Source organism: Danio aesculapii, chromosome 25, assembly GCF_903798145.1.
Source record: "Danio aesculapii chromosome 25, fDanAes4.1, whole genome shotgun sequence".
Classification (NCBI taxonomy): domain Eukaryota; kingdom Metazoa; phylum Chordata; class Actinopteri; order Cypriniformes; family Danionidae; genus Danio; species Danio aesculapii.
Window position 1 is genome coordinate 1,358,155 of NC_079459.1, and position 16,706 is coordinate 1,374,860.

General features: G+C 40.0%; 1 protein-coding gene across 1 annotated transcript in view; it reads right to left on the reverse strand.

Annotated features, from left to right (window-relative positions):
- slc5a12 (solute carrier family 5 member 12) overlaps positions 1 to 16,706 on the reverse strand; it is a 38,827-nt gene that overhangs the window by 4,856 nt on the left and 17,265 nt on the right. Inside the window, exons 5-15 of the mRNA XM_056451555.1 lie at positions 14,056 to 14,434; positions 11,232 to 11,297; positions 11,103 to 11,154; positions 9,653 to 9,720; positions 9,309 to 9,463; positions 6,741 to 6,881; positions 5,206 to 5,335; positions 4,974 to 5,062; positions 3,547 to 3,659; positions 1,861 to 1,928; positions 1,188 to 1,274 (exon numbers count right to left, since the gene is read on the reverse strand). Coding sequence (XP_056307530.1) covers positions 1,188 to 1,274; positions 1,861 to 1,928; positions 3,547 to 3,659; positions 4,974 to 5,062; positions 5,206 to 5,335; positions 6,741 to 6,881; positions 9,309 to 9,463; positions 9,653 to 9,720; positions 11,103 to 11,154; positions 11,232 to 11,297; positions 14,056 to 14,397 — 1,311 coding nt within the window. The 5' untranslated portion in view covers positions 14,398 to 14,434. The remainder of the gene's footprint in view (positions 1 to 1,187; positions 1,275 to 1,860; positions 1,929 to 3,546; positions 3,660 to 4,973; positions 5,063 to 5,205; positions 5,336 to 6,740; positions 6,882 to 9,308; positions 9,464 to 9,652; positions 9,721 to 11,102; positions 11,155 to 11,231; positions 11,298 to 14,055; positions 14,435 to 16,706) is intronic.

A 16,706-nucleotide genomic window follows, 5' to 3' on the forward strand; every position in this document is an offset into this window, starting at 1 on the left:
CACATGGGGCTTCAGTGTCAACGCTTGACAGAGGGCGTGTCTGAAGTTGAGGCTGACGCAATTGTCATAGCAGCCAATGAAATTAGTCTACTGTCCGAATGAAAACCTGCTTCAGAGTGCTCTTGACCTCAGACTGGGGCGACGGTTCATCTTCCAGCAGGACAATGACCCAAAGCACACCGGCAAAATATCAATAGAGTGGCTTCACAACAACTCAGTGAATGTCCTTGAGTGGCCTAGCCAGAGCCCAGACCTAAATCCTATTGAACATCTCTGGAGAGATCTGAAAATGGCTGTACACCGTCGCTTCCCATCCAACCTGATAGAGCTTGAGAAGTACTGCAAATAGGAATGGACAAAAATTCCCAGACAGGTGTGCCAAGCTTGTGGCATCCATGACTTGAGGCTGTAATGGCTGCCAAAGGTGCATCAACACAGTGTTGAGCAAAGGCTGTGAATACTGATGTACATTTGATTTTTCAGCTTTTTTTTACATTGTCATTATGGGGGATTGTGTGTAGAATGTTGAGGAAATAAATTAATTTAATCCGTTTTTAAAATAAGGCTGTAACATAAACAAATGTGGAAAAAGTGAAGCGCTATGAAAACTATCCGGATGCACTGTACATTGGCTGTAGTGTATGTGTGTTTCCCAGTACTGGGATGCGCTACATCTGCTGTGTAAAACTTATGCTGGAATAGTTGGCGGTTCATTCCACTGTGTCAACCCCTGATAAATCAGAGACTAAGCTGAAGGAAAATGAATGAATGGAGAAAAAAAAAACTAATTTCAAACTGAAAACAAGATTATTTTGCTTATTTTAAAGAAAAACTCAATTAATTTTGACTTTTTGAAGTGAAAAATATTGTTTTGTTTTCATTTCTTGTTTGTTTTTTTTACCCTAAAAACTTTTGCAAAATAATCAGCAAATGGTGAAAGTGAAATATACTGTATACACATTTTTATTTTGAAATATTTTACACCATTGACAGATTATTTAGCTTATTTTTGTAGAAAAAAAAACGTAATTTTGACACTATTTCTGTATAATATTATTTTGGATTCTTGGTTTAAGATATTTTAGATAATTGGACTGCAAAAAAAAAACACTTTTGCGTTGAGTGATAGAACCCATCATCTCGAGTGTCGTGCCCGAGCGAGATGTTTATTTTTGCCAAATCCTGACCTTTAGATTAGTGAATGGACACAGGATTCCCAGAGAAAACAGGCCCAGCACCGGCCCTCCGCACATGCCATGGATACTGAGAGCCGCCTGAGGGACAAAAGCAGAAAATACGCTCTGTGATGGCAAATTGAATGGAAACTGATGAGGACTGCTCATGTTCAGTTCATGATATTGGAGAAAATCTGATTGATAGAATCTCTTTGATAGATATTGCAATATGAGTACGGTTTTATTAACAGTATTCAGGTACAGAAACTAGTATAATCACACCAATGGGGTAAGTAGTCTTATTTTCGCTTTGAAATGTAGATATTTGGACTAGAAACAAGACAAAAATTAGTAAGAAACACTTTTTTTTTTTTTGCAAAAACCATTTAAATAATTAAATACAATAAATCTGTGTTACACCTTAAAATATCATACAATTTTCTGTGCCCAAATATTTAAAACTCCTTAAAAACACATGCATATGATAAACGTTCACTTTGTTGTGGTTAAACTAATAATCACATGTGTTTTTTGGCTCCTGGTCAACTATAATTGAGACTCAACTTTGCATTTCTTGCTATGTGATTATTGCAGATGTGCACATTGCGATATCGATGCTGAAACTACAATATATATTGTGCAACCGTAAAACAGGTGATCTGAGGCTGTCAGAGAGAAACTTTACCTGCACGATTCCTCCCATGTATGATGCCACCACAGCCATAGTAGTGCAGGCCACACCAAACACCACACCTGACAGATAAAACCAGCAAACATCCGACAAGTTGAAGGTATTTCAAAGTTCTCTTTTTACAAATTGTAGCTCTTCCCAAGTGGAAAAACCACCAGCAATCAAGACTGCATGATTGTCTTGTGGCCTAAGTTTTAGGAACTGCAATAATAACTTGACTTCTAGTTGATCATTTGGTGTCAGAAGTGGCTTATATGAAAGGCAAAGTCCTCTAGATGAGGCTTATTTTACCACAATAAAATCTGATCATGTCTTAATTATTAATGATTTGATTAGGACAGTAAGGTCTGACTCTGCTTAGACTAAAGTCTGGTCACTGAACCTTCAATAATGTCCAGTATAGAATATGTGCTCATGCTGCAGTGGAAACAGAATGAATATTGTGTCTGACTCCATCATGAGTTTGGAGGACTGCATCCATACATCTCTGAATGACTCCAATCACTGATTAATAAAGTCATCTGGAACGGCAAAGAAAGCCTTCTTGCAGGACTCCATCAAGAGTCTTTGGGTTCATCTTCAATCCCTCCTCCTTCATAAGCTCAATAATGTTCATGTCCTGTGATTGGGTTGGCCAATTCTGGAGCACCTTGACCTTCTTTGCTTTCAGGAGCTTTGATGTGGAGGCTGAAGTATGAGAAGGAGCGCTATCCTGCTGGAGAATTGTCCCTCTCCTGTGGTTTGTAATGTAATGGGCAGTACAAATGTCTTGATACCTCAGGCTGTTGATGTTGATCATCCACTCTGCAGATCTCTCGCACACCCCCATACTGACTGTAACCCCAAACCATGATTTTTCCTTCACCAAACTTGACTGATTTCTAGAGAATCTTGGTCTATGCGGGTTCCAGTAGGATTCTGCAGTATTTGTGATGATCAGGATGCAGTTCAACAGATGATTCAGCAGAGAAATCAACCTAATGATCAACTAAAAGTCAAGTTATTATTTGTTGCTCTTACAAATGGGATCGAAGACAAGACCTTTGGCAGGTTGTGTGTATGCTGTCATGGCTTTGCACTAAAATAATGTGATTATAATGAAAGTCAATGGGGCAAAAACAGCCCCGAACATAACGAAAGGGTAGTCGATTTGCAAAGAGTGCAAGCTTAAAATTTTTAAGGCATTTTTCCAAAATATGTGTAAAAATAAGATTTGTCAGCAAAACTCATTACATTTGCTGAAAGTTGTGGCCAAATTAACACTCAAAATCACCTCAGAGTGGATGAAAACATCCCTAACAGCACATAAAGAAGTAAATTACTAAGTCATTTTCATTTCTGGATGAACTATTCATCTAAATGTGAAGTGATGTTATTAATTCTGTTCCTGAGTTCTGAGTTTTACGTGTTTTAAGCCTTCTTGAGCTGCTGAGCTTTAATTTTGGCACACTTTACCTCTTCATTGACCCATTGCAGCCTCTTAAAACCCTCAAACTCTCGCAGATCTGTCAGCTTGTCATTCAGAATGAACAGACCTTGCAGCTGTTTCATTTCAGCCCCGGCTGTGATTGAGTATGACGAGTCTATTGCGCTGATTAAATCTGCTCTAATGCCAAACGACAGGATCAATGTTCTCTTTATGAGTGTGTGGATGTCCTGAGGAAAGTGAGATGTATTTACAGAGCGCTTTGCTGATCCAGCTGGCCGCTCGGTTGGACAGATCTGGGAAACACTGGCTCACAAAGTCCTCGTACATCACTGTGGCCAAAGCATTGATACTGGCAGCTACTGTGCTGAAAAGCAGAAGCAGAACAACGAGGCGTTCCTCTACTCAATACTGATCAGCTATGACAAATAAAACATTTAGGATTGTTCAACAACAAACATGAAAATAGCATCATTATTTATTGCCTAACTACACTGGAGGAATCTTTTACATACAGTAGAGGAATGAATATATACATTTTCTGTCTCCAAAGTCAGTATAGCTGTTTCCATCCACATATTTTAACAGTTTTCTTTTATGTTGCATTAAAAACCAGTAGAAAGAAAGGCTTAGATGTGCATGACATTTTAAAATGCATATTAAATATATTATATTTTGTAACACCAGCCTGTCTAAACGCCTGTGCTGACCAACTGGCCCCCATCTTCACCCTGATCTTCAACAGCTCACTAGAGCAGTGTACAGTGCCATCCTGCTTCAAACGCTCCACCATCATCTCCATCCTAAAGAAACCCCCCAACATCCAGGACTAGATGACTACACACCGGTGGCGCTGACATCTGAGGTCATGAAGTCTTTTGAAAAGCTGGAACCGGCCCACCTGAAGGACATCACTGAACCCTCACTGGACTCTCTTCAGTTTGCCTACAGAGCAAACAGATCTGTGGATGATGCAGTCAATATGGGACTGCATTATGCTCCGCAACACCTAGACAGATCAGGGACCTATGTGAGGATCTTGTTTGTTGACTTCAGCTCAGGCTCATCCTAAAACATCTCCAGCCCAAATGAACTCTCTCTGTCTGTCAGTGGATCAACAGCTTCCGAATGGACAGGCAGCAGCTGGTGAAGCTGGGAAAATCCTCATCCAGTGTCCGCACAATCAGCACCGGCGCCCCCCAGGGGTAAATCCTCTCCCCTGTCCTCTTTTCTTCCTGTACACGAATGACTGCACTTCGAAGGACTCCTCTGTCAAGCTCCTGAAGTTTGCAGATGACATTTATCGGCCTCATTCAGGACGGTGATGAGTCTGCTTACCGACAGGAGGTTAAGGAGCTGGCTGTCTTGTGCAGTCACAACAACCTGGAGCTCAACACACTCAAAACAGCGGAGATGATAGTGGACTTGAAACCCCCCTTCCCTTCCCCCACTGAGCATCATGGACAGCATTGTGGCAGCAGTGGAGTCATTCAGGCTCCTGGGCACCACCATCTACATACATCCATATATACCCTGTAGAAAACTACAGTACTGGGTGACTTGTTTACATTAGTTGTTTATTATAGTATGGTTCAGAAACACTATAGTACTAACTATGAATTACTATAAGTTTTCCAATGGAAAGTTGCTGTGACGTTGTCAGAAAGTCACTCAACTTTACCTCAGAGTCCCGCTGAATGCGCAGGCCACAAATAACCCCGGCAGTCCGGGAAACGCACCCAGGATTTCCATCACAAAATATGGCATGAGCTGAAGAAGAAACCAACACAACAACAGTAAGACCAGTGTGTTATTAACAGACCTCACACACTCAGGGAGGAAAGTGTGAAGCTCCTAATGTTTAATTATGGTGATCGTATGCTAGAGATTATAGTTAAGGAGTCGAGCATCACCTGATCTGGCGCAGAGATCAGTCCAGAAGACCAGGGGTCACAGTGAGAGTAATAAGAGTACATGATCAGGCCAGAAACCACAGCGCAGAACAGAATAATCCACAGACCCAGTAGATTCAGATACAGAGCCCTGAAAACAGACACTCCACATCAACCGAAGTAACTTTCTGTTATTACAGTCTACATTCACTCACCGGCCACTTTAATAGGTACAACTGCTTGTTAAGGCAAATCAGCCAATCACATGGCTGCAACTCAATGCATTTAGGCATGTAGACATGGTCAAGACGATCTGCTGCAGTTCAAAGCGAGCATCAGAATGAGGAAGAAAGGAGATTTAAGTGACTTTGAACATGGTTGTTGGTGCCAGATGGGCTGGTCTGAGTATTTCAGAAACTGCTGATCTACTGGGATTTTCACGCACAACCATCTCTAGGGTTTATAAAGAATAGTTTGACAAAGAGGAAATATCCAGTGAGCGGCAGTTCTGTGGGCGCAAATGCCTTGTTGATGATCAGATGGTCAGAGGAGAATGGCCAGACTGGTTCCAGCTGATAGAAAGGCAACAGTAACTCAAATAAGCACTCGTTACAACCGAGGTCTGCAGAAGAGCATCTCTGAACACACAACACGTCCAACCTTGAGGCGGATGGGCTACAGCAGCAGAAGACCACACCGGGTGCCGCTCCTGTCAGCTAAGAACAGGAAACTGAGGCTACAATTCACACAGGCTCACCAAAACTGGACAATAGAAGATTGGAGAAACGTTGCCTGGTCTGATGAGTCTCCATTTCTGCTGCCACATTCGGATGCTCGGCTCAGAATTTGGCCTCAACAACATGAAAGCATGGATCCATCCTGCCTTGTATCAACAATTCAGGCTGGTGGTGGTGGTGTAATGGTGTGGGGGAGATTTTCTTGGCACACTTTGGGTCCATTAGTACCAATTGAGCATGGTGTCAACGCCACAGCCTACCTGAGTATTGTTCTGACCATGTCCATCCCTTTATGAGCACATTGTCTCCATCTTCTGATGGCTACTTCCAGCAGGATAACGCACCATGTCATAAAGCGCGAATCATCTCAGACTGGTTTCTTGAACAAGACAATGAGTTCACTGTACTCAAATGGCCTCCACAGTCACCAGAGCTCAATCCAATAGAGCACATTTGGGATGTGGTGGAATGTGAGATTTACCTCATGGTGATGCTATCATGTCAATATGGAGCAAAATCTCTGAGGAATATTTCCAGTGCCTTGTTAAATCTATGCCACAAAGGATTAAGGCAGCTCTGAAAGCAACAGAGGGTCCATCCCGGTACTACTAAGGTGTACCTAATAAAGTGGCCAGTGAGTGTATTTACATAATGAAGCGTTATTTTTGACATTAATCATTAAAAATCATTTTGACCCATTCAATGCATTTTTGGCTATTACTAAAAACATGCACTAAAACACAACTGTGACCCCAAAACCTTGCGTCTTTTGTGTTTTCTCCTTCAGTCTGTATGCATGAGCAGATAGCGAGCGCTCACCAGCGTGCGTGACCTTCTGTCTTACACGAGATGCATCTCTGAATTGTGGACTGGTTTACTCCATAAATCCCCAGCCAGGTGAAGGTTCCTCCGACACTGAGCGTCCAGAACGTGTGTCTCCTGAGCGGACTCGCGTCAAAGCTGCAAACAACAGAGATTTAACACGGTACAGCGTGTATAGATACAGTCACTGATGCTGGTAAACGATCAAAGTGTGTATACTGTACACAGCCGTGTGAAAAAGTTAGGACACCCTTTCAAATTCCATGGGACCATATAGTTTATGATTATGTCCTGATTATGGAAAGTAATTCAATTTATTAGGATGTCCACTTTTACATGACTGTGTATTTATTTATTTGCTACTCTGATGGATTGTTTTAGGGAATTGTTCATACAAAATACACACACATACATGAATACATATATATACACACAGTTGAAGTCGGAATTATTAACCCCCTGAATTATAAGCCCCCCTGTTTATTTTATTTTTGTCATGATGACAGTAAATAATATTAGACTAGATATTCTTCAAGACACTTCTATACAGCTTAAAGTGACATTTAAAGGCTTAACTAGGTTAATTAAGTTAACTAGGCAGGTTAGGGTAATTAGTTATTGTATAACGATGGTTTGTTCTGGAGACTATCGAAAAATATAGCTTAAAAGGGCTAATAATATTGACCTTAAAATGGCGTTTAAAAAATTAAAAACTGCTTTTATTCTAGCCGAAATAAAACAAATAAGACTTTCTCCAGAAGAAAAAATATTATCAGACATACTGTGAAAATTTCCTGAATCTGTTAAACATCATTTGGGAAATATTTAAAAAAAAAGAGAAAAAAATTCTAATAATTCTGACTTCAACTGTGTATATTTATATATATCATAAAATAATAAGTTAATTTACCATCCAAAATATAGGTAAGTACTGGGTTATATGCAGCTGAGGTCACTTTTATGGGTAGGTTTAGGGATATTAGCTAGTTATTACCCAGTTTGTATGATGACTAGGGTAAATAGACAATACTGTGTGTGTATATGTGTAAAAGGACTGTAAGGTAAAGTTCTAGCAAGATGAGTTTCAGCTTCATGAAATGCAAGACCACCGGTTGCAAAGAAACTAATTCAGTCAATCAGACGATGTGACGCAACAGTTTCAACATGTTTTCTGAAATGTACTGTAGCCTCTAAATATTTCAATATCTTAAGAGTGCATTATTGAAGCCCACTTTTCTTCTTTTTTTTTATTTATTTCAAGAGTTCACACTTCGATAATGCTCAACTATAATAGCAGGTTTGGCATGCTGTCCCGGGAGAGAACCCTGAGCTCGGAGATAGATGAGCCCAAGGTTCCCGCCTGGTTAATGAGCATTAGGAGGGACACGAGATCAGGTGTTTCTCGAATGTCCCCCCCGCTTCTGGCTAATGGGTGATACTGGTTGGTTAGGCATGTATACGCTGGGTGCTTGTGACTGTATTCTGATTCACTTATGTACATGTTTTTGAACTGTGGGAGGAAACCGGAGGACCCGGAGAGAACCCACGCAAACACAGGGAGAACATGCAAACTCCGCGCAGGAAGTGCCAACTGGTTCGAATGGGCCTTGAAGCTGTGGCCCTCTTGCTGCGAGGCAACAGTGCTAATCACTGAGCCACCGTGTTGCCCGATCAAAGAGGAGGAGGGATAATGGAAGGATAGGGGGGTTGGGAGGGGGGGTTTCGAAAACAGAGATAGGGAATGAAGTTTAGCTAGAATATATATAGTAGTTTTGGAGTGCTCTGATAGGCTAGCTGATGATTAGTGATGAGGATCAGCTGAAGTTGATCATATCACGTGTTCCTCTCGAAACTAGTTTATGAAACTTCCCTTAATTTTCTATCTATTAAAAGTCATGGACCAAACCAAATGTCTATGAGGAGAATCACAACATTGCAAAGTTTTACAGTACTGTTGATCATAGAGAATGGAAAATAATATATATTTACAGTATATATATATATTATTCATTCATTCATTCATTTATTTTATTTTCGGCTTAGTCCCTTTATTAATCTGGGGTCGCCACAGCAGAATGAACCGCCAACTTTTCCAGCATATGTTTTACACAGCGGATGCCCTTCCAGCAACAACCCATTACTGTGAAACCCATACACACTCATTCACACTCATACATTCACTATGGACAATTTAGCCTACCCAATTCTCCTATACCACATGTCTTTGGACTGTGGGGGAAACCGGAGCACCCGGAGGAACCCCACGCCAACACGGGGAGAACATGCAAACTCCACACAGAAACGCCAACTGATCCAGGTGAGGCTCAAACCAGCGACCTTCTTGCTGTGAGGCGACAGCACTACCTACTGCACCACTGCGTTGCCATATATATATGAATCACTGTTTGTTGTATCTATAGAAACTATATAGTTCAATTCATAGTACATCAGAGCAGTCAGTAATCTTTCATTATTCAGGGACATGTTGCTGTAAAACATGATTTCAGTGTGTGTGTGCGCGTGTGTGCGTGTGTGTGTGTGTGTGTCTGCATTTCCTGAACATACTCAAAGACCTGCAATCGTCCTCCAGTGTGAGCGGTGCTCCAGACATTCTCGATTCCTCCAGCTCGACTCGAACCCTGGATCAGCACAGTGAGGAAGCCCACCACCATCACCACCATCTGGAAGGCATCGGTCCACACCACAGCCTTCAGCCCACCCTAAACACACACACACACACACACACACACGTTTTATGGGGACTCTTCATATCTGAAGAGATAATAATAATTATAATTTAATAATTAATGCTAATGAGCTGTACATTTAACAGCCAACCATTTAGGACTCAACAATAAATGTAGATAAACTGTAATAAATACATGTATGAATCTTCATTCATCACTCACCAGTGTGCAGTAAAAAGTGCAGACAATGCCGGTGGCAAATATAGATCCCCAAAGATCAAATCCTGTCACTGATGGAGGAAAAACACACAGAAATATGAAGAAAACAGCTTATACACCAAACAGAATGAAGAAAGTTGGAAAAAGCATTGTTTTCCATGTTAATATGCTAAAATCATTAGCTAATTTGTTATTAATTGGTTGTATTTTCCTTCATGTGCGAGTCTAAACTACATAAATAAGCGTTAACTATCTTTTTTCATTGACTCATTAGCCTAGCATGCTAATTATGAACATTAATGGTTAACATGAAGAGTGTTGTTGACCGTCTCCCTCTCATGAAGTCATTAATGATTGAATTTTTAAGCTGCGGTTTTTATAATGACATACCGATTCTCTAAAATACAGCTAAACAAAGGAGGAAAACCCCGCCCACTAGAGACCATCTCTCCCTCGTTAGCATAAACAGCCTTGAGTGAGAAGCAGCCATTAGAGTTTCAAGAGTTCACACTTAGCTGATGATTGATTATAAAGCTTGTTTGGCATGCTGTCCCGGGAGAGAGCCCTGAGCTCATAAGATCCTCGAGTCCGGGGCTCCCTCCAGTTTGCAAGGCGAGAGGGGAGTTTGAGCACAGGTACTCTCGAGAACTCCCCTGCTGTAGTGTCTGATGAACAGATAGAGATTGCTCTATTGAGATAACTACTTACTCGGAGCATGTCTATGGTGCTGCTTTGGATTAGCCAATTAAGCTGCATGTTTTTGGATGGTGGGAGAAAACCAGGAACCCGGGGGAAACTCATGTGGGCATGGGGAGAACGTGTAAACTCTGCACAGAAACATCCGCTGGCTTGGTAAGGACTAGAACCAGTGACGTTCTTGCTGTTAGGCAACAGTGCTAACCACTAGGCCACCGTGCCACCCATCTAGGAAAGGAGGAGGAGTAGGGGTGGAAGGGGGGATTCTTCAAAATGAAGATGGCTGCTATACGAAACTGAGGGTATTTATAGTGGCTGAGGAATCGTCTGATTGGTGAATCATAAATTGAATAATGCAGGGCCGGCTGCAAGCAATCATAAGCACATGATCCTCTCCAAATTAGTTTGTAAATAAACTTCATTTTGAAAGTTATCAGCCACTATGCTGACACACGGGCATTTGTAGCTCTGCCTCTTTTAAAAAGAGCACAATCTCATTTGCATTTAAAGCGACAGTCACCGAAACACCACTATTAGGATCAAAGCCTAAAAGGGGTCCGTTTCAGAGAGTTATAAAACATTATTAGCGTGGAATTTTGAGCTGAAACTTGAGTGAAACACACACTCTAGAGACACCTGAGACTTATTTTACATCTTGTTAAAAGGGGCAATATGGGTCACCTTTAAATGAATCGCCCAGCTTTAAAGTGCACAATACTTTCACTCCACAATATCCCTGTGATGATCACAGACTGACCTTGATTGAGAGCTAAAGCAGGAGCATAAACCACCACACCAGTGTAGAGAATCTGAGGAGATCAAAACACACATCAGCATCACAACACAGTGTGTTATTCTGAGTGCTTGAAGGATTAAACACACTCACCGTCTGAATGATGTAAATTAGAGTGGCTGCAACACGAACAAGCCTGCAGAAACGCAACTCCAAATACTGTGAGGAAAAGAAAATCCGAACACAACAGAGACGCTACATGTTAACAAAAATCCTGCATGACACTTCAATTGTATTTGACTTTAAATGTCACTTTATTCCACTTAAAGTGACATTTAAAGGCTAAACTAGGTACATTAGGGTAATTACACGAGTCATTGCATAACAGTGTAAACCAGGGGTCACCAAACTTGTTCCTGGAGGGCCGGTGTCCTGCAGATTTTAGCTCCAACCCTAATCAAACACACCTGAACAAGCTAATCAAGGTCTTACTAGGTATACTTGAAACATCCAGGCAGTTGTGTTGAGGCAAGCTGGAGCTAAACCCTGCAGAGACATCGGCCCTCCAGGACCGTGATTGGTGACCCCTGGTGTAAACAATAGAGAAAAGGGGGTAATACAAATATAAATATATTTGAATGTAAAAGAAATAAGACTTGCATAAGAAAAAATATTATAGGTAATACTGTGGAAAATCTCCCTTGCCCTATTAAATATCACTTAGGGAACAAAAATCACATTACAGATAATAATGTTGCTTATGTGTGTGTGGTCTTGGAAGAATGTCCCCACATGTATAGCAATACCAGTGTTTTGTTTTACCTTGTGAGGACATTTTTTAGGTTCCCATGAGGAAAGTGTTATCTGTGTACCTACTGTACAAGGTGATGCATATTAATTTAAGGCTGGAGGGCCGGTGTCGCTGCAGGGTTTAGCTCCAACTTGCCTCAACACACCTGCCTGGATGTTTCAAGTATAACTAGTAAGACCTTGATTAGCTTGTTCAGGTGTGTTTGATTAGGGTTGGAGCTAAAATCTGCAAGACACCAGCCCTCCAGGACCAAGTTTGGTGACCCCTGCTTTAAGGTATGCCGAAACAAATTAAGAAGTTATCAGAATTAATATTTCTAGTAATAAACTGTATGTACAGTGCTCAACATAAGTGAGTTTTTGAAAATTAATATTCATATGCATTTCTCACTGATTATTGGTCATATATTTTGGTGCATTTGAACAAAACAGATTTATTAAACAGATATATTTATTAAAATAATATTTTAGTCGCCGAATATCTTTAGAAATACAAAGATAATGCAATTAAATTCATGCAAAATATTGGAAAACTACATACAGTTGAAGTCAGAATTATTAGCCCCCCTGTTTATTTTTTCCCCAATTTCTGTTTAACAGAGAGACGATTTTCTTCAACACATTTCTAATCATAATAGTTTTAATAACTCATCTCTAATAACTGATTTATTTTATATTTGTCATGATGACAGTAAATAATATTAGACTAGATATTCTTCAAGACACTTCTATACAGCTTAAAGTGACATTTAAATGCTTAACTAGGTTAATTAGGGTAACTAGGCAGGTTACGGTAATTAGGCAAGTTATTGTATAATGATGGTTTGTTCTGTAGACTATTGAAAAATATAGCTTAAAGAGGCTAATAATTTTGACCTTAAAATGGTGTTTAAAAAATTAAAAACTGCTTTATTCTAGCCGAAATAAAACAAATAAGACTTTCTCCAGAAGAAAAAATATTATTAGACATACTGTGAAAATTTCCTGAATCTGTTCAACATCATTTGGGAAATATTTATAAAAGAAAACATAATTCAAAGGGGGGCTAATAATTCTGACTTCACCTGTATTAGTACCTAAAAAGTACAAAAGTGTCCCTCTTTAATTTTTTAGGTACTAATGTATACTTCTAAGGTACCAATGTGGACCCTTTAAGTAAACATGTGTACCTTATAAAAAGGTGACAGCTCGAGTACCTTTACTCCTGAGGGTAAACAAAGGTTTGGGGTCAGTTTTTTGTTTTTAATGATTAATTTTATTTAATAATTTAAAGAAAATTATTCTGTTCATTTCATCAAGGCGGCATTTATTAAATGTAAAAAAATGTCAATTATTAAATACTTAATTTATTAAATATTTATTTATTACTTGCTATTTATTACATTGTATGTAGTTCCAATAATGTTTGCTTTTATTACTATTACCATTAATAATAATAATAATATTAATAATTCATTCATTTTCTTTTCGGCTTAGTCCCTTTATTAATCTGGGGTCGCCACGGCGGAATGAACTGCCAATTTATCCAGCATATGTTCTACGCAGCTGGGATACATTCACACACATTACATACACACTACGGACAATTTAGCTTATCCAATTCACCTATAGCGCAGGTGTTTGGAACTGTGGGGGAAACCGGAGCACCCGGAGGAAACCCACGTGAACATGGGGAGAACATGCAAACTCCACATAGAAATTCATCTTTAAAATCACTGGAGTAAACGATTTTGGACAGTTATTTTACAGTGCAATAACATCTCACAATTTTACAATCTGTACTGTATTTCTGATGAAATAAATGAGCAGGACAAGCTTATTTTAAAACATTTAACAATCCCACTGCCCCCAAACTTTTGACCGGTAGTGTATATGCACAAATGTAATATTGTAAAGCATCCTATAGATCAGAGTTTCCCAACCCTGTTCCTGAAGGCACACCAACAGTACACGTTTTCATTCTCTCCCTAATCAAACACACCTGAAACAACTCAGCAGAACATTGGAGGAGACTCCAAAACCTGAAGTTAATGGGTCAGATGAGGGAGACATCCAAAACGTGAACTGTTGGTGTGCCTCCAGGAACATGGTTGGGAAACACTGCTATAGATAATGTTTATTTAAATGAGAGATTTGAACATAAAGCACCCAAAAACTGACATCATACCTCATAAGTGCTGGTGATTCCTGACCTGTAAAACACGGGCAAGAAGAGCTCAGCTGTGAAAAACACCACGAACGTGTAGGCGACCCCGAAGATGACATACGAGGCCCCAAATCTATAGACATCTGCAGGGGCCCCGATCACGGTCACAGCAGACATGAAGCTGGCGGTGAGCGACAGAGCCACGGGCCCGCAGGACATCTGACGGCCCCCGACCAGAAACTCCTTGGACGGGGCTTTATTTCTCTCCTTGATGGCGAAGAAGACGCCGATGCCGGAGGAGACCACGAACAGACACGCAAACACCACATAATCCCCGGCCTGGAACCTGCCCACGGTCTCCATGTTGGCTCAGAAGCGGATCCGATGTGAGCTGCAGGATCTGTGGTCCAGAAAGATCACACTCCTGTTAATCATTGAGGTTTAAAGCGGCTAAAAATGCTTAACAGTGAAAACAGATTAGACTTTACTCATCTTTCTGCTCACGCATTTCCACTCAGTCATCTATTTATCTGTCTGTCCATTTGTATATCTGTCCATCCATCCATCCATCCATCTTTATAACAGTCCATCTATCCATCCATATTTCTATTGATTTGTATATCCAACTATCCATCCTTTATCTATCAATCCATCAATATATCCATCTTTATATCTGTCCATCCGTCTATCCATCTGTATATCTGTCTATCTGTATATCCATCCATCCTTTTATCAATCCATCTGTATGTGTCCATCTCTCGATCCATTCATCTATATACCCAACCATCCATATTTCCGTTCATCTGTATATCCAACTGTCCATGCTTTTGTCTATCCATCATCTATATATCCATCCATCCATCTGTCCATCTATCTACCCACCCATCTATATATCCATCCATCCTTCCATCGATATATATCCATGCATTTGTATATTTGTCTGTCTATCCATCCGTATATACCTGTCCATCTGCATATCCATCCATCCATCCATCTGTATGCGTCCATCTCTACCCATCCATCCATCCATATTTCCGTTCATCTGTATATCTAACTATCCATTCTTTTGTCTATCCATCATCTATATATCTATCCATCCATCTGTCCATCTATCTACCCACCCATCTATATATCTATCCATCCATCCGTTCATCTCTCCATCCATCTATATATATCACTTTATCTGCATTTCTGTCAGTCTATCCATCCATCCAGCTGTATATCTGTCCATCCTTTTATCCATCTATTTATCCATCCATCTGTCCATTGATATATATCCATCCAGTTGTATATCTGCATATCCATCCATCCTTTTATCTATCTATCCATCCATCCATCTATCTATCCACCCATCTGTATATCCATCCATCCATCTGTCCATCGATATATATCCATCCATCTGCATATCCATCCATCCTTTTATCTATCTATCCATCCGTCCATCTGGATGTGTCCATCTCTATCCATCCATCCATATTTCTGTTCATCTGTTTATCTAACTTTCCATTCTTTTGTCTATCCATCATCTATATATCCATCCATCCATCCATCTATCTATCCACCCATCTGATATATTGATATATATCCATCCATCTGCATATCCATCCATCTTTTTATCTATCTATCCATCCGTCCATCTGGATGTGTCCATCTCTATCCATCCATCCATATTTCTGTTCATCTGTTTATCTAACTTTCCATTCTTTTGTCTATCCATCATCTATATATCCATCCATCCATCCATCTATCTATCCACCCATCTGATATATTGATATATATCCATCCATCTGCATATCCATCCATCCTTTTATCTAACTATCTATCCATCCGTCCATCTGTATGCGTCCATCTCTATCCATCCGTCCATATTTATGTTCATCTGTATACCTAACGATCCATCTTTTTGTCTATCCATCATCTATATATCCATCCATCTGTCCATCTATCTACTCACCCATCTATATATTCATCCATCCATCCATCCATCCATCTATATATATCCATTTATCTGTACATCTGTCAGTCTATCTATCCATCCTTTTATCCATCCATCCATCTGTCTATTGATATATATCCATCCAGTTGTATATCTGCATATCCATCCATCCTTTTAATATCCATCCATCCTTTTTATCTGTCTATCCATCCATCCATCTATCTGTCCACCCATCTGTATATCTATCCATCCATCCATCCATCTGTCATCTACTGTATCTATCCACCCATCTATTTATCCATCCATCCATCCATCTATATATATCCATCCATTTGTATATCTGTCCATCCATCCATCCGTATATACCTGTCCATCTGCATATTCATCCATCCTTTTATCTATCCATCCGTCCATCTGTATGTGTCCATCTCTATCCAGCATCCATCCATCCATATTTCTGTTCATCTATATATCCAACTATCCATCCTTTTGTCTATCTATCATCTATATATCCATCCATCCATCCATATATATCCATTTATCTGTACATCTGTCAGTCTATCTATCCATCCAGCCATATATCTGTCCATCCTTTTATCCATTTTTTCATCCATCCATCTATCTGTATGTGTCCATCTCTCTATCCATCCATCCATGCATATATTCATCCATCTATATATTCATCCATCTATATACCCATCCATCCATATTTCCATTCATCTGTATATCCAGCTAT